The sequence below is a fragment of the Podarcis bocagei genome (assembly GCF_964188305.1).
Source record: "Podarcis bocagei genome assembly, chromosome: 7".
In the NCBI taxonomy this organism is placed as follows: domain Eukaryota; kingdom Metazoa; phylum Chordata; class Lepidosauria; order Squamata; family Lacertidae; genus Podarcis; species Podarcis bocagei.
Window position 1 is genome coordinate 78,011,980 of NC_138132.1, and position 16,954 is coordinate 78,028,933.

General features: G+C 44.4%; 1 protein-coding gene across 10 annotated transcripts in view; it reads left to right on the forward strand.

The window, feature by feature from the left end:
- KIF1B (kinesin family member 1B) overlaps nucleotides 1–16,954 on the forward strand; it is a 138,937-nt gene that overhangs the window by 82,212 nt on the left and 39,771 nt on the right. For 9 of the 10 annotated variants that reach the window (XM_081201347.1, XM_081201350.1, XM_081201351.1 and 6 more), the window contains 5 exons: nucleotides 628–707; nucleotides 1,361–1,467; nucleotides 2,085–2,168; nucleotides 2,714–2,894; nucleotides 4,265–4,337. In XM_081201347.1, coding sequence (XP_081057473.1) covers nucleotides 628–707; nucleotides 1,361–1,467; nucleotides 2,085–2,168; nucleotides 2,714–2,894; nucleotides 4,265–4,337 — 525 coding nt within the window. Of the gene's footprint in view, nucleotides 1–627; nucleotides 708–1,360; nucleotides 1,468–2,084; nucleotides 2,169–2,713; nucleotides 2,895–4,264; nucleotides 4,338–9,114; nucleotides 14,243–16,954 lie in introns of those variants that run through there. The other variant, XM_081201355.1, reaches the window with a different exon arrangement.

Sequence of the window (16,954 nt, forward strand, 5' to 3'; positions counted from 1 at the left end):
GATAGTCTAACCTTCTCTGTAATGTATCCTGTGGTAGAAATTCCTCTTCCCTTGACAAAATCTGAGGCTGAGAGACTGTGGTCAGCAAATAGATTTGTTTGGAGGCACCTCACTTTGAAATGCTAGTAATGTTGATATGCTCACTTTCCATCCCGTTCTCATCCTTTATTTCTCTTTATCTCTTTCCACACACATGAAATTTCTATTTCTGGGCAAGTGAAGCAGGAGGACAAACTTGGGTTGGCGGCTAGTGGACCAAGAAGAAGCTCTCCAGGGCCTGATTTTATTTTTTTTAGTGGTTGCCATTTGCTAACCCTTGTTAAGCAAAAAAATAAGAAATAAGTAAAAAAATTAAAAAATGGTATAAATCCACTGAGTAGATCTTCCAATTTAATGTTTCTTAGCTGGCTGACAGGCTGGCAGGCATTTCTGCCTATGAAATCACTCTGTTTCTGTACTGAAATAGTTTGCATCTGTTCAACAAATGATTTGTCTTCTCCCAAGGAGAGAGAGGGTAATTTGAAGTTGCATTTGGACCTTGAAGCTGCTGCGTTGCCTTTTTAAAGAAGTTGTACAGGGTGGAAGAGAGGCCCTGATCTTTAAGTTAATTGCTTTTCCTCATTTCAGACACCTCACCTTGTCAACCTCAACGAAGATCCCCTCATGTCAGAGTGCCTACTTTACTACATCAAAGATGGCATAACCAGGTGAGAGGCAACACTGCTTTTAGTCAGATGGCTGCCACCTTGAGTCTCTTTCTTCTCTCCCAAAGCAAATCCAGTCATATTAAGCTCTTGAGTGTCAGACAAAGCACGTACTTAATTACCCATGTCCTTGTTTACATGCATGGGATTAACGTTTAATTTGTCAGATTTGGAGTTGCAGGAGCTTTTAACCAAGCGGAATATTGCCAGGGGAGCTTGGAAGAGGAAGAGCAGACTGATTGTCTTAGCTGGGCATTTTCCTCCTAAACCTGGAATGGAGCAGCAGGGTGGGGAAGGATACTGCTATTTTAATTATCATAGTCTTACCTTGCAATACCCGTTTCAGCTTTGCCATGGGTAGTGAGAATGGCTGAAAACAGAGAATCTCAGGCTAAGCCGGAAAATGAAATCCATCTGAAATTATGCGATGATCATCAGGTCATTGGTCCACAGGGTTGGCCCTACTCGTAGGCAGAGTGAGGCAGCCACCTGAGGCAGCAGGGGCTTGCAGGGAGGAGGAAGTGACTGGCAGCAAGGTTTTGGAAGAGGACAGAGCTGTGTATGACATGCACAAGCTTCTCTGTTTATTGCAGATTCCTATGTTTATATTTTTTAAAGCTATAAGGAATTTAAACAATCTTTTTTGCTGGACGCAGGGTTGGCCAGGCAGATGCTGAACGGCGTCAAGACATCGTTCTCAGTGGGGCTCACATCAAAGAGGAGCATTGTATTTTCCGGAGTGAGAGAAACCATAATGGTGATGGTGAGACAGCAGCTTGCTTATTGGTTAAATATTGCTCTGCTGCTTTGCCCTGTGTTGTTACTTATATTGGTACTTGCCATCTTCTGGCTCTTTATAGACAAGCAAGATACTCTTTGGACTTCTGATTAGCTGAACTCTGCCCTTTTCTGGATTATGTAGCTAAACTCCACCCTGGTTTTGCCCTGGCTTGTTCGGAAGGATTTTAAGAGGCATTCCTGTGGAAATCCTGGAATATGCATATTCTTCTCTGTGGGAAAGACTTCTCTCCCCTGTCCTTCCCACAACATAAGACCATAAGGAGGGCCCTGCTGGAGCAGGCTAAAGGCCCATCTTGTCCAGCATCCTGGTCTCCCATTGTCCAACCGGATACCTTTTGGAAATGACCAGAGCACAGCAGCAGTCCTCTTCCCTGCTGTGATTCCCAGCAGCTGTTATTGAGGCATGCTGCCTCCAAGAGCAAAGGCAGAACATAGCCATCAGGGCTAGTAGCCATTGTAAACACTTACAATGTCTTTATAGGCCCTACCTAGGAGCTTGGAGAAGTTCTCTGGGGTCAGGTTCTTCAATTTCTCCCGTCAGTAAAACAGTGATATAAGTATTATTTATTCCTGTTCTAGTGATTGTTACCCTGGAACCTGGTGAACGGTCTGAAACCTATGTCAACGGCAAGAGAGTGGTGCAACCTGTCCAGCTGCGCTCAGGTAAAGACGTTGGATTTTGTTACTCTGTGTTTTTTTTAAATGTCTTGAAAACTGTGTAGCTCCATGAAAGAAATACAGGAAGCTGTTTTATTCAGAGACTATTGTCTCATCTAGCCCCATATTGTCTTTTCCAACTTGGAGCCCATCATCCCTGACCATGGGCTATGAAAGCTGGGGCTGGTGGGAGTTTTAGTTCAGCAATATCTGGAAGGTATCACTTTGGCTACCCTTGGCCTTCTCTGGTAATGGCTGTCCAACAGAGGTCTTTCATGAGCTGTTCCCTGAGCCTTCTTACTGGAGATGCCAAGGATTGAACCGAGAACCTTTTGAATGCAGAACGTGTGCTCTACTACGTTGCTTTGGGCTCTTCCCATAAGTCTGTCGTCTTTTCTTTGAGTTAGGGTTTTATGATTTCTGGCTTTGACTGTCCTTGAGAATTCATTGCCTGGGGATAACATGGCTGAACAAATCCCGGCTAGCTCTCTCTCGTTAAAAAGCAAAAAACAAAAACCCTTTAGGTCATAATCTTTTTATTGCCTGTCCAGGAAATCGTATTATTATGGGCAAAAACCACGTGTTCCGCTTCAACCATCCTGAGCAAGCACGGGCTGAAAGGGAAAAGACTCCATCAGCAGAGACTCCCTCAGAACCAGTAGATTGGACTTTTGCTCAGAGGGAATTGCTGGAGAAACAAGGAATTGATATGAAACAGGAGATGGAGAAAAGGTAATGCATTTTTCATGACACTGAACAAGTTACCATTCATCCCTCCATCCATCTTACTGAAGTGCTGTTCTCTTCAGCTTAACTGTTGTAGAGCATCATCCTTTAATATTGGTACAACTTTCACATGTAATTCTTTTTAGTTGGAATGTTAGGTGTGAAGTGAAATTGCTTATGAAAAGGCTCCTGAGTAGTTTTCGGTTAACCTTTGTTTGGTGCTTGCTTTAGAAGGTTTTGCAGAGTGGCTCATGACAACATTTTGTTTTGTGGAGAGATGCTTCTTTGTTGCTAAAATGGAGCACTGGTCATAATATATTTAGCTTGTTGCAGGATTCTGGTTTCTGCAGAAGTTTTTGTGTTTCCCCACAATATTACTGATCAGCTGCCAAAATAAGTTTTTAGAAGACTCTTGAAGGTCCCGTAGTCCTTTTAAAGTGCCCCGCTACCTAGAAGTGTGTTTCTGCACACACCCACACCAGGAAATTCTTAGGTGGGGCAAATGGGTGCTCTTAGGTGGGGGGTGCATCTGCTGTCCCCACCCTGACTATTGCCGTGCTCCAGTGGGTACCCTCAGGGGCTCAGGCTCCAGTCTCAGGAGGTACAAGCATCTTAGCAAAACACTCACCAAGGAAGGTGGGGTTGCAGCTGCAGTGCAGTTGAACCAAACCGAGGTCAAGCATGGAGAATTAGTCTAGGTCCAAAATGTGGTCCAGCAGCATGGTCAGGCAAGAGTTCAAGGGCAGTATCACAGAGAGTTCAGTCATCATCATCAACCTTTTATTCGACCGTCAGTCAGAAAAAAGTACAATTGTCAATACACAGTTAAAACATCCAAGAAGATTTTTGAGCTTAGCCAACACTAAAATGGGCTAAACAGATAGCCCCATAGAGAGTTCAGTCAAGATGCCCCATAGCAGGACAGGCAGACTAGGGACCTGAGACCTTCATTGTTTCCAACAACTGGATGGTTCCATTGGGAGCCCTTACATACTCTGGCCTCCTAAACCACAAGTGCTGGTATGGAAGGGATTGCTTATATGGAGACCCCATTGCTCACAAGCTGTATGTTATGTTGTTTTTTGGCCCAGACCTTTTGGTGTTGGGGCTCTTGAAGTGGGGGGTGTTGGGAGGTGGGGTTCCAACACCTCCTCTGGTGACAGCTACAAGGGTTCTTCAGCAGAGCTCTCCTTCCCCACAAAGGTATCCTCAGCACTGATCTCAGGGTACCATGCCTTCTCCTCAAGGTTCTCAACCTGAGAGGAGTCTGGTTCGTTCTCTGAGGACTCGGTGCCAGGTACCCAGTCCAGGCTAGGCACAACCACCACATTCCCAGGTTGTATTAAGCTGACCAGGTGTCTGACTTCTCTCCCCAGACTTCAAGAAATGGAGATTCTGTACAAGAAGGAAAAAGAGGAAGCAGATCTCTTGTTGGAACAGCAGAGGCTGGTAGGTGTCAATATTTTCTAGCTGTCCTTGCAGAAATCAACATGCTAAACTTTCAGGAAATGTGATCAGATTGACTCTTCCCACTGTTAGCTGCCCCTTGCTTCTCACGTGCTACTTTGGCTTCAGATGCCCGGGGGCATACCATAAAGTGCATGGATCTCATCCTCAAGTAGATGTTGAACCTAAACAGGTACAATGTGCCAACATCCTGGTTCCTTAACAGGTCAGAAGGAAGGCTTGTATTTTGCATTGTTACAGCCCCCCTCCCCCAATCAACTCTGAAATGGCTTTTTTGATGGTCTTGCCTGTTATGGTTGCCCTGGAGGGTTGCTTTAGTTTTCTCTTGGATCAACACCAAGTACTAATTCTATGCTGCTGAGGAGAGCCTTCCAGATGCATTGGTGTGCCAAGGATTTTTCACACGTGATGTCCAAAACTGTTGCTGCAACTCTGCATGTTTTTTAACCTTCCTCCCCTGCCTTGCATGGAGTGTGGCTCCCCAGCAAGGGTGTTATTTGATGCACATAGCAGTGTGTGGTTATGGGAAAAGGCGAAAGAGTTTTTGGTACTAGCAAATCACTTACACGTAGCTAAAAGACAGCAGGTTTTCTGGGGCAAAGCAAGCAGAACTGAGGGTGGTTGCTAGGGAAGAAGCAGGCTTCTCCCACTTTAGCATCCTGGTGCAGGAAATGAGGACTAGGGCACCTTCGTCCAATCAGTGTAAAGTGAATCTCTAAAAGAACCATATTCCCATTTTGGATGGGTCAGGAAACCAAGTTGACTGGGTATACTCCTGGGCAGGGGTTTAGATCACAAATGGGAACCTACTGTAGTCCATCAATGTCTGGAGGGGCACCAGGTTCTACATCCCTGGTCTGGATGTCTAGTGGCAGGCAGTGAGATCTGTCCCTGCATCTGAAACTATGAATGAAGGTAGTAGCTGGCTGGAAATTTATTTACTCAATTTCTGTACTGTAGTCTAACAAAAATGTTCCCAAGCCCGATTTTCCTTTTTAATAAAGTGAAGACAGTTTAAAATAAAAATACTTAAAGTGTTTTAATAAAGTGGATCAGATTCGTTTATTTGTTTCTAGTCTAATTAGACCATTACAAACAAGGTTTTAACAGTATAAATAGTGAAATAAGGCAGAAATTGAAATTAACTTGGACACAAATAAACTACAACATGAACAAACTTAGAATACTGAGTTTGTGTTCATGGACTCGAGTTTTCATACTTCCTTCCCTTTGCAGCTGCCTGCACCTTCCCAAAGATTGCTCCTGAGAGTTGGAGGATCCTTGGGAATGGTGTGAGATGTGTAGTGCAGAGGGCAGCAGATGGAGGGTTAGAGTTGGCTGCAGTCACCCCCTCTCTTTCTGTGGACAGAGGAGCAACTTAGACTCAGAAGTAATAAAAGCATGCTTCCCATTATATCCCAAATGGGAAGGAGGAAGTGGGGTGGGAATAAAATGTGTTTTCACTAGTCTCCAAAGTGAGACAAAGGAAGAATATAGGCTCTCAACAGTGTCCCACTGTTCTGGAGCCACAGTTGAAAGCTGCTACTCAAAGCTAACTCTCAGTTCCTGGAAAGATGGCACTTGCAGCAGACCGTCATGTTGGATCTTAGAACTCCAGGGGGCTTAGATGAGAAGGTAGCTTCTGAGTTTGTAAAGCTTGTAGCTCTGCTCGACTGGAATTTATCATTAGCCCTTTGAATCTGGCTTGGAAACCAATTGGTAACCAATGCAGACTTTTTCAGAATTGGCAAAATATGCCCTTAAAGGCTTGCACCTGTTAACAAGTGTGCAGTGGCATTTTGTATTTGTTGAAGTTTCCAGATCATTTTCAAAGGGAGCCCCATGTAGAAAGTATGGAGGTCACCAGGCATTACTGATGGGTGCTGGGGTCTCCCTATCTTTCAAAAGAGGAAGACTTCAGGGGGGTGCTAGTCAGACAAGAGTGCAAGAGCTAATACTGATGAAGGCAGATCAAGCAGGGCCAGTGGAATAATCCATAGTCACTAATCAAATGTTCCAGATTTGGGTTTGACCTGACACAGAAGGGGTTAGGTAGGATCACAGGATAATCCAGGGAGCAGACGTGCAGCTCAGTGGGAGCTGTGAGGTCCTGCAGGGTGCAGAGCTTGGCCCTTTCAAAGCCAGAGTAAAGGGAGCCATTTAAAGTTTGTGTTTAGCATCTGTACTATAGCACACAAATGACAATAATCTTTGAGACTTGGAAGCTTTGGCCCGTCTTCATTCACAGATAAAGGCAGACCACATAGCAGCCTGCAAACAGCAATGACTGGTGTCCATTAGGACTGGTAGGGCAGAAGGCCAAGAGACCAACAGGGGGTGGAACCAAAACCAGTGACAGGCAGAGTTATCACCTGACTAGTCATAAATCAGAAGATAGGCAAGTAGGGGCAGGCTGAAGTTAGTGAGATGCTTCCCACTTCACCCTAATACACCTGCCCTCAGTCCATAGCATTCTTTGGATTATAGAAGCTCACCATAGACACATTGCAAGTGTCCTTAGTCTAGTATTGTGGCTATAATAGTTCACATTTAAAACTGCCTGTTCCAAGTGTGTTAAACTGGTATGTGGATGAATGAGAAAGGGATATCTTCTGCAAAAGAACTGATAAAGCACAAACAGATTTCTGAGCTTTCGCTTATGGCAAAAATCAATGTAATGTTGTTTCCTACTAAAGAATAACCACAACATACATAGAAGGCACAATATGTTTGAAATTTTAAGGAAAAAATCAGTGCTGGGCTGGACAGTTTTATCTGCTTTCCTAAAATAAAAATCCAGGTATGTTAAGTTTTGATGTAATCAGTATAATCTTCCATGTAGGAAGGTTGCATTGAAGCCAACCCTCAAATTTGGTAGTAGGAATGAGGCTTCCTCTTTTTCACTCCTCAGCTTTGTTGAATTGGTTTCTTAACATAATTTGTTGAGTCTCTTCATAATGGAATTTGATGGGCGAGATCAGCAACCCTCCTTTATATTTGCAAATAGCAAATTTTGTGTATGTGCCATAAAATACAGAGGTGACAAGTCTAATGATGTCAACAAGCCCCTTTCCCCGCCCTTTCTGGACACAGCCTTGAAATTAGCATGTGGTGTGAATTCTGTTTGGGTATCTTCCATTTCCACTGCAGTATGATGGACGATTTCTTTACAACCAAGGGATTGTATTATTTAATAGTAGAGTTATTGCTGTGGGTGGATAGATGTTCCTCATGGTTCCCTAGTGGGTGGGGATCTGTGAATGACCCGAGAATCAGCTAGGTAGCGTGTTTAAAATACAGTTGTTCTGTACCTTGGAAGTTGAACGGAATCTGTTCTGGAAGTCTGTTTGACTTCCAAAATGTTCGAAAACCAAACTGTGGTTTCCGATTCGCTGCAGGAAATTCCTGCAGCCAATCAGAAGCCGCGGAAGCCCCATCAGATGTTCAGGTTCCAAAAGAACGTTTGCAAACTGGAACAATCACTTCCGGGTTTGTGGCATTGGAGAGCCAAAACGTCCGAGTTCCAGGGCATTTGGGATCCAAGTTACGACTGTACCCTGAACTTCTTGGTAGCACGGTAGCTAATTCTGATTCCTTATTGTCTAAGCAGGCCCTGGAAAACATCTGCTGAGTTAAAAGAACCCTGAACCACTAGCTCAAATAAATGGGCTTTCCTCTCAGAACAGCATGAAAAGCTTTATTTGTTTGAAATGACTTAGGAAAGCCATTTCTTAAGTCTTCACAATCTTAAGGAGTGATGTCATTTTAAAAACATAGCAAGCTTGTGTTAACAACAAACCAAAAGCTGAACTAGCAATTAGTAAATTTGCAAGAGGCTTGGTGATAAAATATGGGATAAACTTTTGTGGGCATTGAAATAACACAGGCTTTGTGTGGGGTTTAGTGCTTCAAATACTGTTTTAGGATGATTAAAGCTCATAAGCATTTTCAAAGCAACGTTATCAGTGGAAAATGGAAAAGACCCTTTTGGAATGTGGTGGCTAGACCTCTTGCTTGTAGCAGATTCTCCTGGGAGCCTGAAGTATCCTCACCCATTGTAGTGGCACTTACATGACTTCTAACCCCCATCCCTAGTGGCTGCTGCTGATTCCAACACTCCCCTTTTCTTTTACCTTCTAACACTTCTCTGGCTGCTTTTCTAGTAGAACGGACTGTCCACCTGCGTGTTCCTGCACCACGTTTACAGCATTTACTAACCAATGTTAACTCAACTTATCCTTGGCTGTTCGTCTGATCATTCTGCAATGACTGTTGGGTCCACTCACCGTGAAGGAAATATCGCTTTAAATATATATACACATTTATACTGGATTAACTCGTCAGCAGTAACCAAGGCAAAAATGTGTGATTGAACTTTTGCACGTCTTTCTAGCATGAGTAAAGTGTTCCTTCCACCTTCCTACCAGGTACTTGGTTTTAGTTTTTTCAACAGTTTCATCTGGATTTGAAAGTTTTTGAATATTCCATGATGATTAGAGTCGAATTTTCCATGAAATCTAGATGTGGCTGGATTTAATGAAACTACCGGAGCACCCTTAGGATAAAGAGTCCAGCATCATAAGCCTGAAATCTTAAGTTAGACTTTTCACAACATTTATTCTGTTTGATTCCCACCCCCACCCCTTGCAAAATGATTTGTTTAGTTTTTAGTTACTTTTTGTTGTTGAGCATTTTCATTCCTTCCCCCATTTTAATTTTGGTTATTTTGGGGCCACTTCTCAATTTTTGTTTTCCAAAGGATGCAGACTCTGATAGTGGGGATGACTCGGACAAGCGGTCTTGCGAGGAGAGCTGGAGGCTGATCACTTCCCTGAGAGAGAAGCTGCCCCCCAGCAAGTTGCAAACCATAGTTAAAAAATGTGGCCTCCCCAGCAGTGGGAAGAAACGAGAGCCTATTAAAATGTATCAGATACCTCAACGTCGACGCCTTAGCAAAGACTCCCGATGGGTTACCGTCTCAGACCTGAAGATCCAGGCTGTGAAGGAGATCTGCTATGAGGTGGCCCTCAATGACTTCCGGCATACGCGCCAAGAGATTGAGGCCTTGGCCATTGTGAAGATGAAAGAGCTTTGTACTATGTATGGGAAGAAAGACCCCAATGAACGTGACTCATGGCGAGCCGTCGCCCGAGACGTTTGGGACACTGTGGGGGTTGGTGATGAGAAGATCGAAGACGTGCTGCTCAATGGGAAGGGCATTGCTGATGTGGACGACCTAAAGGTGCATATCGATAAACTTGAAGACATCTTGCACGAGGTGAAGAAGCAAAACAACTTGAAGGATGAGGAGATAAAAGTTCTTCGAAACAAAATGCTCAAAATGGAGAAGGTTTTGCCCCTGATCAGCTCCCAAGAACCAAAGGGCCAGGCAGCCGTGGCGGCCACAAAAATGAAAGAGCAACCCAATGTCCCCAAGAAGGTGAATGCTGAGGGAAGCATGAGATCTGATGAGACAGATGCCCACATGAATGATGGCCGTGTCTCCCAGTTAATGGAGGAGGACCCGGCCTTCAGGCGTGGGCGGCTGCGCTGGATGAGGCAAGAGCAAATCCGTTTTAAGAACCTACAGCAGCAGGAAATAGCCAAACAGCTTCGCCGGCAGAACATGCCTCACCGGTTCATCCCGCCTGAGAACCGCAAACCCCGCTTCCCGTTCAAGAGCAACCCTAAGCACAGAAACTCATGGAGCCCGGGCACGCATATAATTATTACAGAGGATGAAGTGATTGAAGTGAGGGTTCCAAAGGAGGAGGAGAAGAAGAAAGAGGAAATTGGGGAAAACAAAGACCCATGCGGTAAAGCCCCCCTTCCCAAGGATCCCCAGCAGCTTTGGTGTGCGTACGGCCCTCAGAGGGGTCAGGATAATATCCAGATCAAGAGGCAGCCCTTGAACGCTCAACCGCAGCCAAGCCATCTGCAGCCAGAAACATCCACTCAGCTGCGCTGGAGAAGCAATTCCCTCAACGGGCAGCAGAAAGGGCTGCGTCGCCAGACATCTGACTCATCAGAATCATCGCCGCCTTATGGTGGACTCCACAATCAAGACCTGCAGACTTTCCAGCAGAAGCGCCACATGCATCAGCACCGCCAGTCCTATTGCAATTATGGCAGTGGAGGGGTGAATCCAGAGAGCAACTTAGCCAACGGTCGTGCAAGACAGACTGATCAGCCTAACCACTATAACCAGTTTGTGACCCCTCCACGGATGAGGCGACAATTCTCTGCACCTAACCTCAAAGCTAGCCGAGAAACAACTGTCTGAGTCACTGGAGAGTTGAGGGAGAGTGGTGCTGATCGTGGGAGGTGGTGTTGGTGGTTGTAGCTATACCTACCCTGAGTTTCAAATGATCATTTTTAGCAAATGTGTGGTTTTATATGCAAAGCACAAACATTTTCTACCTATCTATTATTGCCTGTGAAACATGTTAGAATTGTGGAATATTGATGATTACCTTAGGGGCTTTGGGAAGTTGTCTTCATTTTATTTTATGGGGATACCTTTTTATATATATAGATTAAAAAATTGAAGCCTTTCTGGAATACCTGTAGGGCTACTCTCTCCTTTGGACAATCAACAAAAGCAAATCTACTATGTAGTGTTTGAAAGTCATCTGTAAAAGCTTCAAGGCAACAATTTAGGAGTCTGACCCTTGAATCTCAACTTGTATTCAGATTCCTTGTTTTGGTTTTCCATCTTCTCAGTTCATCTTGTTCAAATTCACCCATAAAACTTCTGGTTTGGGGCTGATAAGAGAACACAGCTAATCTCTGCCCCTTCCTTCTCTGTGCCTTCAGGAAATAAAACACTGACATGTGCAGTCCTTCTTGTAGAGTCCTCCAAACTCTCATCTTCTTGCAGAGTGCTTTTTAAAAAATCGCATTCTTTCTTAGCTTAGGTAGAATCAGTATAACATTACAGGGGCAGCCAAAAGCTGCCTAAATGAAGTTGCTTGCCCAATTCTGCATGCTGCCTTTAAGCGATGTGATGGGTGTACAGCTGCAGCATCTTCCTCTTCCAATTCACATGGGTCTTTAATACGTTTTAATTTAAAAGACAAGGGCAAGGATAGGGCCCTCTTGGATGTTATTGGATTTCAACTCCCATCAGCCCCAGTCCCAAGCTGGCCAGTGGCCAGTGATGATGAGCATTGTAGCCCATCAACATTTGGAGGGCTCAGGATCCCCATCCCTGGACTTGCAGAGAGATTTTGATTGGTTTTTTCCACTTACTCTGTGGGGGCACAACTCCACAGTGAACTTGAAATCCTTCTAACTCCCAAGAAGCCCTGGCAATCATTTTGTGGGGGTGAGTAATTTTGTGTTGGCTGCTTAGCTCCCCAAAATGACTAGGTCTCTCCAGGTTTGTCTCAGGAGTTTATTATGGCAGTTCAGCCAGTTTACATTTGATGCACAAGCAGGACTCTCAAGTGGGGCAGAATGGAAATTTCTGCCTTTTACCTCCTGCGATGACCGCTCTAGGTCTGATTACACCATTGGTCAGGACCCACTACCTGATCTTGCGGTGGGTCACGAAAACCGGAACTATCACCATGCAGTTACGTGGTAAAATAATTAAGATACAGGTCCCCAAATGCATGTTTGGGTTAAGCAGTGCAGACTGACTCCACATGGCACTGCCCCACCAACCTTAGTCTGTCCTCAGCCAGCCTCCAGCCAGCCCCCACCTGCCTGCCTTTTTACTAACTTACAGCTCCCTCCCCTTTGGCAGGGATGAGGATGGGAAGAAAACTAGAATGAGTTGGCTCTGCCTTTCGTTGGCTGCAGTTGTGGCTGTCATTGGCTCCACCAACTGTTCAGCTCCCTGCCTTAACACCCTACCAATCCCAATGGACACCAGCCACCACTAGGATTCAAGGTGGTTCCCTGGTTAGAAAAAGTGGTGACCTCTTGGATTACACGATGCAGTTCTCCTTGTCCAGGCACACAGTCTCAGTCCTTTGCCTGGCATGTGCTCACGTCAATCGCATGGGGGAATATGGACAGGAGCCTTTCCCCAGTGAACAAAATAATGGGAATTGCCTGTTGTCCATGGATTTGATTGCCAAGTATGTTTGCTCACTATAGGGCAGAATCCAGGGAAGTTTGGAACTGCTTGCAGGGCCACAAAATTTATTAATTAATTAGCCAATGAATTAAATTTAATTAATTGTATTGGTTGCAAAGAGAGAATATGTTTCTGTAGACAAAGGCCCCTGTCAATTTTCTTTTGCTGAGCCAGAGATTACTGTTAAGTTTCCAGTATAAAAGGTGTCACGGAGCAGGGGAGTTGAAAAAAACCAAAAACTTGAAAGTATTGTGCTTATTGAAATTCCTCAATTAAATTATGTGTCCTTTTAATTTACCCCTTTTCTCGCTGCTCCAGGTTTTTAAACATATCTGGGGACCTGAGCCTTTTATCTGCCTCATGTCCATAGCTGTTTATCCTGTGAGTTCTCTTGTCCGAGGAACAATTTGCGCTTCATAAACCATGCCACCAGGTGTTTTTTTTTAAATTGGAACTCTATTATTTGGAACAGCATTTCAATTGAAAAGCTGCCTATTTAATTCTAGCTAGGAAATGAGCACAATGCAGTGACTGACTAGCAGAGTCCAGTTACAACACAGGATGCAGGCAATCCATAAAGGTTTGTAAGAGGACATTAAAATCATATTTTTAAAAGAAAATAATTCTATCCCTTCCTTCATTTCTGTGATAAATGCTGTGCAGACCCCTTAAAGAGAAATAGGATGAGAATTTGTGGGTCTTGGGACTAAGTTAGACTTCACACATTGATGCATATAACTGCCTCCCAATGTTATCTTTAAATGAAAAGCAGCCTTCGGAGGCTGGGGTCGGGAGTGGAGGGGTACCAGGCTTCTTAACTCTTGCCCCAACAACTGTTTTCCTACTTGGTCATCCTTCCCCAAGCTGCTTTTCTATGTGGAGGGGGAAAGCAGATGGGGAGATTAGCTGCAGAAAACCAGCTGATGGGTAATGGATTACCAACAGGTGTTTGTTGCTGAAAGTTCTGGAGTTGACAGTTCAACTTGGGGGGGGGGGTTTAACACCTACAGAAAAGCCGTTCTGGGGTGGGGAGAGTTCCACACACTGCTGCCATCCCTAACAGTTAACTCAGAAGCAAATCCCACTGAGTTACATGAGACTTGGCTTAAAGCAGACATTTCATGCTCCAAGGACAAAAAGGTATTCCAGTCTGCATTGAGAGAGCTTCTATTATTACACTAGTGTTATTAACAAGTTAGGAGCTGTGTGATTTAGACAGTGCTGAACTAAGAGTTCCCAGGGCCTCCAAAATATGTTTTGAGATTACCTTAAAGCAGCGTTTGCCAACCTGGTGCCCTTCGTATGCTTTCAACTTACACTGGTGGTGAAGGCTGCCTTAAAGTTACAAGTTGGGGAGAGAGTTGAAGGTGGTTGGGTGGTGAGGCCTCCTCTTTACTGTTTTTATTTGCTATTCAGCAACTTCTTTCTGACTGGGCTTAATCAAGAAATCTGTCCAAAGTTAGAGGGAGAGGATCTTTTGCATATTTGAACGTAGGTTCAAGCAGATCAGTCCATTCACTCTTGCCTTTATATATATATATCGTAAAAATGTGTTTGCCTTTTGAAATAGTTTTGAGAGCTACAAGAGGTGTGAACTTCGGTTATCATTACTGTAAAGGAGGAAATGACTCTTCCGGTGAAGTGATAGGATTTTGAAAACCTATCCATTTATTATTGCTCCCCCCCAAAAAAAAAGGGGTTTTAATTTTTTTAAAAAAGCAAAACTCTGCATTTTGTGAAAAGCAGAACTGCTTGTGCATTTTAACAAGTGCTTTCAATAAATGATGAAATACTCTTGTAAGTCTTGTGTTGTCTTGGTTGGGATCTAAAAGCATTTGCTTTCTTTTTAGAAGCCCTGTTAGGGGGCAGGAGGTTTCCTTTGAAATGAAACAACATGGAGAAAGGTAGATGGAACTTGCTCCCCATCTGCTTGGCCCCTTCAATGTGGAGGGGTGTCCCATGACATTGATGGGCAGCAGATCAATGCACAGTTACCTTGTCCTGCTTTGAACTGAAACAAACCTAAACTGTCCTGTGCAGGGCTCAGGCTGCATAGTAAAGGGGAGCAGAGCTTAGATGTTGCTTCAGCATCAGTTATCCTTCGAATGAGCCTTATCAGCAGTTCTGTGTCAATTGTTAAGCTCCACCTTGATTAAAGGTGCCTCTTCGTTTAAAGGGGTCCATCCTGCTCCAGTATTCTTGCTCTAATGAAGTGGGGTGTATCCAACTACAGTCATTTTCTGACTAGATCCGTTGAAACTATGGGACTAAGTTAGTCATTAGTGGGTTATGTCTAATTACTCCATACTCATTGTGTTGGAGTCATTGTTCCCCACATGGTGGATTGGTGGATTGTGCTCAGGAACTGATCAACACATTACAAAGAACCTAGAAATCAGTCCCAGGCAATAGAATTCTGAATTGTTGTTACTTTTCCTATTTTTCACAAATTCTAAAAGCTGCTAAAACCTCCATCTGCGTGGTAAACAAAGACGGGGGCGAGATTTAGCATAGCAATTGGCCAACTGTGCTAGCAGATTACATGTAGCATTTCAGGGTGGGGTTGTAGTTGTTTGTATTTGTAGGGTGGGAGAATTTTAAAAAATATTACACCCACCCCTGTCAAAATACCCTTGTACCCTCTGCATAATATATTGGTCTTCTGTGAGTTGTAAGCGGTGGGCTGGGAGGTGCTGTCTAATATGTGGGAAAGGGTCAGATCTGCCCCAGAATTGACAGGTGTGGGGTGCTTTTGTAAGCCCAGTGGTGTGTTTGGGGGAAGGGCTTTTGCTCAGTGGTTAGAGCATCTCTGCATCCAGAGAAGGTCCCCAGTTCAATTCCTAGTATCTCCAAGTAGGGCTGAAAGAGATCTCCATCTGAAATGCTGGATAACTGTTGCCAGTCAGTGCAGACAACACTGAGCTAGATGGAGCAACCCTGTGGGTTGAATCCATCTAAGTCCTCCTCAGAGCAGACCCACCCACTGAAATTAATGGATCTAAGTAAACCATTTCCATTAATTTTAATGTGTCTTCTGTGAGCAGGATTACCATTTGATACTTCCCTATGTTCCTTTGTATGCAGGCTGTAACCAAATCTCACAAATGAACAGAACCAGTTTAAATATCAAAACCAAGGTCCCCTTCACCCTTTTTGAAAGAAGCTGGGCTAATTACCTTAAATACATAATACATAAATCATCCAGACTTTCAGCTAAGCTTTCTGTCGTCTCATCCTGCCATGCAAACATTTGTGGGCTATGTACTATTTTCCATCTTCGTGTGCCTCAGAGAAGCCAAGCAAACCCGTTAGATTAACTATCGAGCGTTGCCAGGAAACGGGCTTACCTTACCAGGCTATTTCCTTCCATTGATGAAATGTTGCCTGCCTTTTTTGTTGGGAGTCTGGGAAATCAAACCTCCCCTCCTCTGTGCCCTTTTTGTTATTAATAGCTTAGAGCCGTTTCTGTATGCAAAGTGTGTGTGTGTGTGTGTGTGTGTGTGTGTGTGTGTGTGTGTGTGTAAAAGAGAGAGGGAGAAACTACACCCACTCTTTCTGCACATTAAGGTATTCAGAGCTTATAGCTTTCTTTTTAACTTCTGATTTATGAAGTATGTGAAAATTTGATGTGTGCTTGAGGGTTCTAAATAGGTTCTAACTGGTTAGAATAGGTTAGAACTGTGACCCAGTAGACGTGGCTGAATTTCAATTCCCATCAGTCTCAGTCAGTAAGACTGATGGTTGGTGTCAGAGACTGGTTGGACACTGAGGAATAGTAGCTGGATACTGGTGAGTGGGCACCAGGAGAAAGGGGGTGGGGTGGAGACTGAATTGGAAGATGGGATCGGTCTGGGGGAGCCCGAAACAATCAGGAGATGAGAGTCAGAGGCAGGAGAAACGGCCAGATTGGAGAGTGAAGAACAAGTGCAGGAGGAGAGAGAGAGAGAGTCTGGTGCAAAGGGCTTGCACATCTCTTCCTCCTGTCCCCACCAGGATTGATTGGCGGGGGCGGCGGCGCAGAAACAGGTTACTTGCTGATGGCGTCTTTGCCTGCTTGCACACAGCTTGGGTGAAGGAGGTTAGAGGCAGGGTTTCTCTTTTGCTGCAACTGTCTCATTGGGTGCACATCTGGGAGTAGCTGAGAGGCAAAGGACTGATGGACATGCCTTTTCCTAACTGATAATTGTACTCTTGACAATAGAGAGTTACCGTATTTTCCCGTCTATAAGACGACCCCATGTATAAGATGCCCCCTACTTTGGGGGGCTCCAATTTAAGAAAATGGGGGAAGGTAGCCCCCATGTATAAGATGCCCCCAAATTCTGGACATTATTTTTTAGGAAAAAAACCTAGTCTTCTACATGGAAAAATACGGTAATTCCTCACTCTGGGCATTCCTTGCCTGACAGGCAAGGAGGATGGAAATTCTAGTTTGACAACACCAGTAGGGCCACAGGTACCTTTCCATCCTAGCAGAAGCAAGTCCTTCTGTCCCAAGGATGGGAAACCAGAT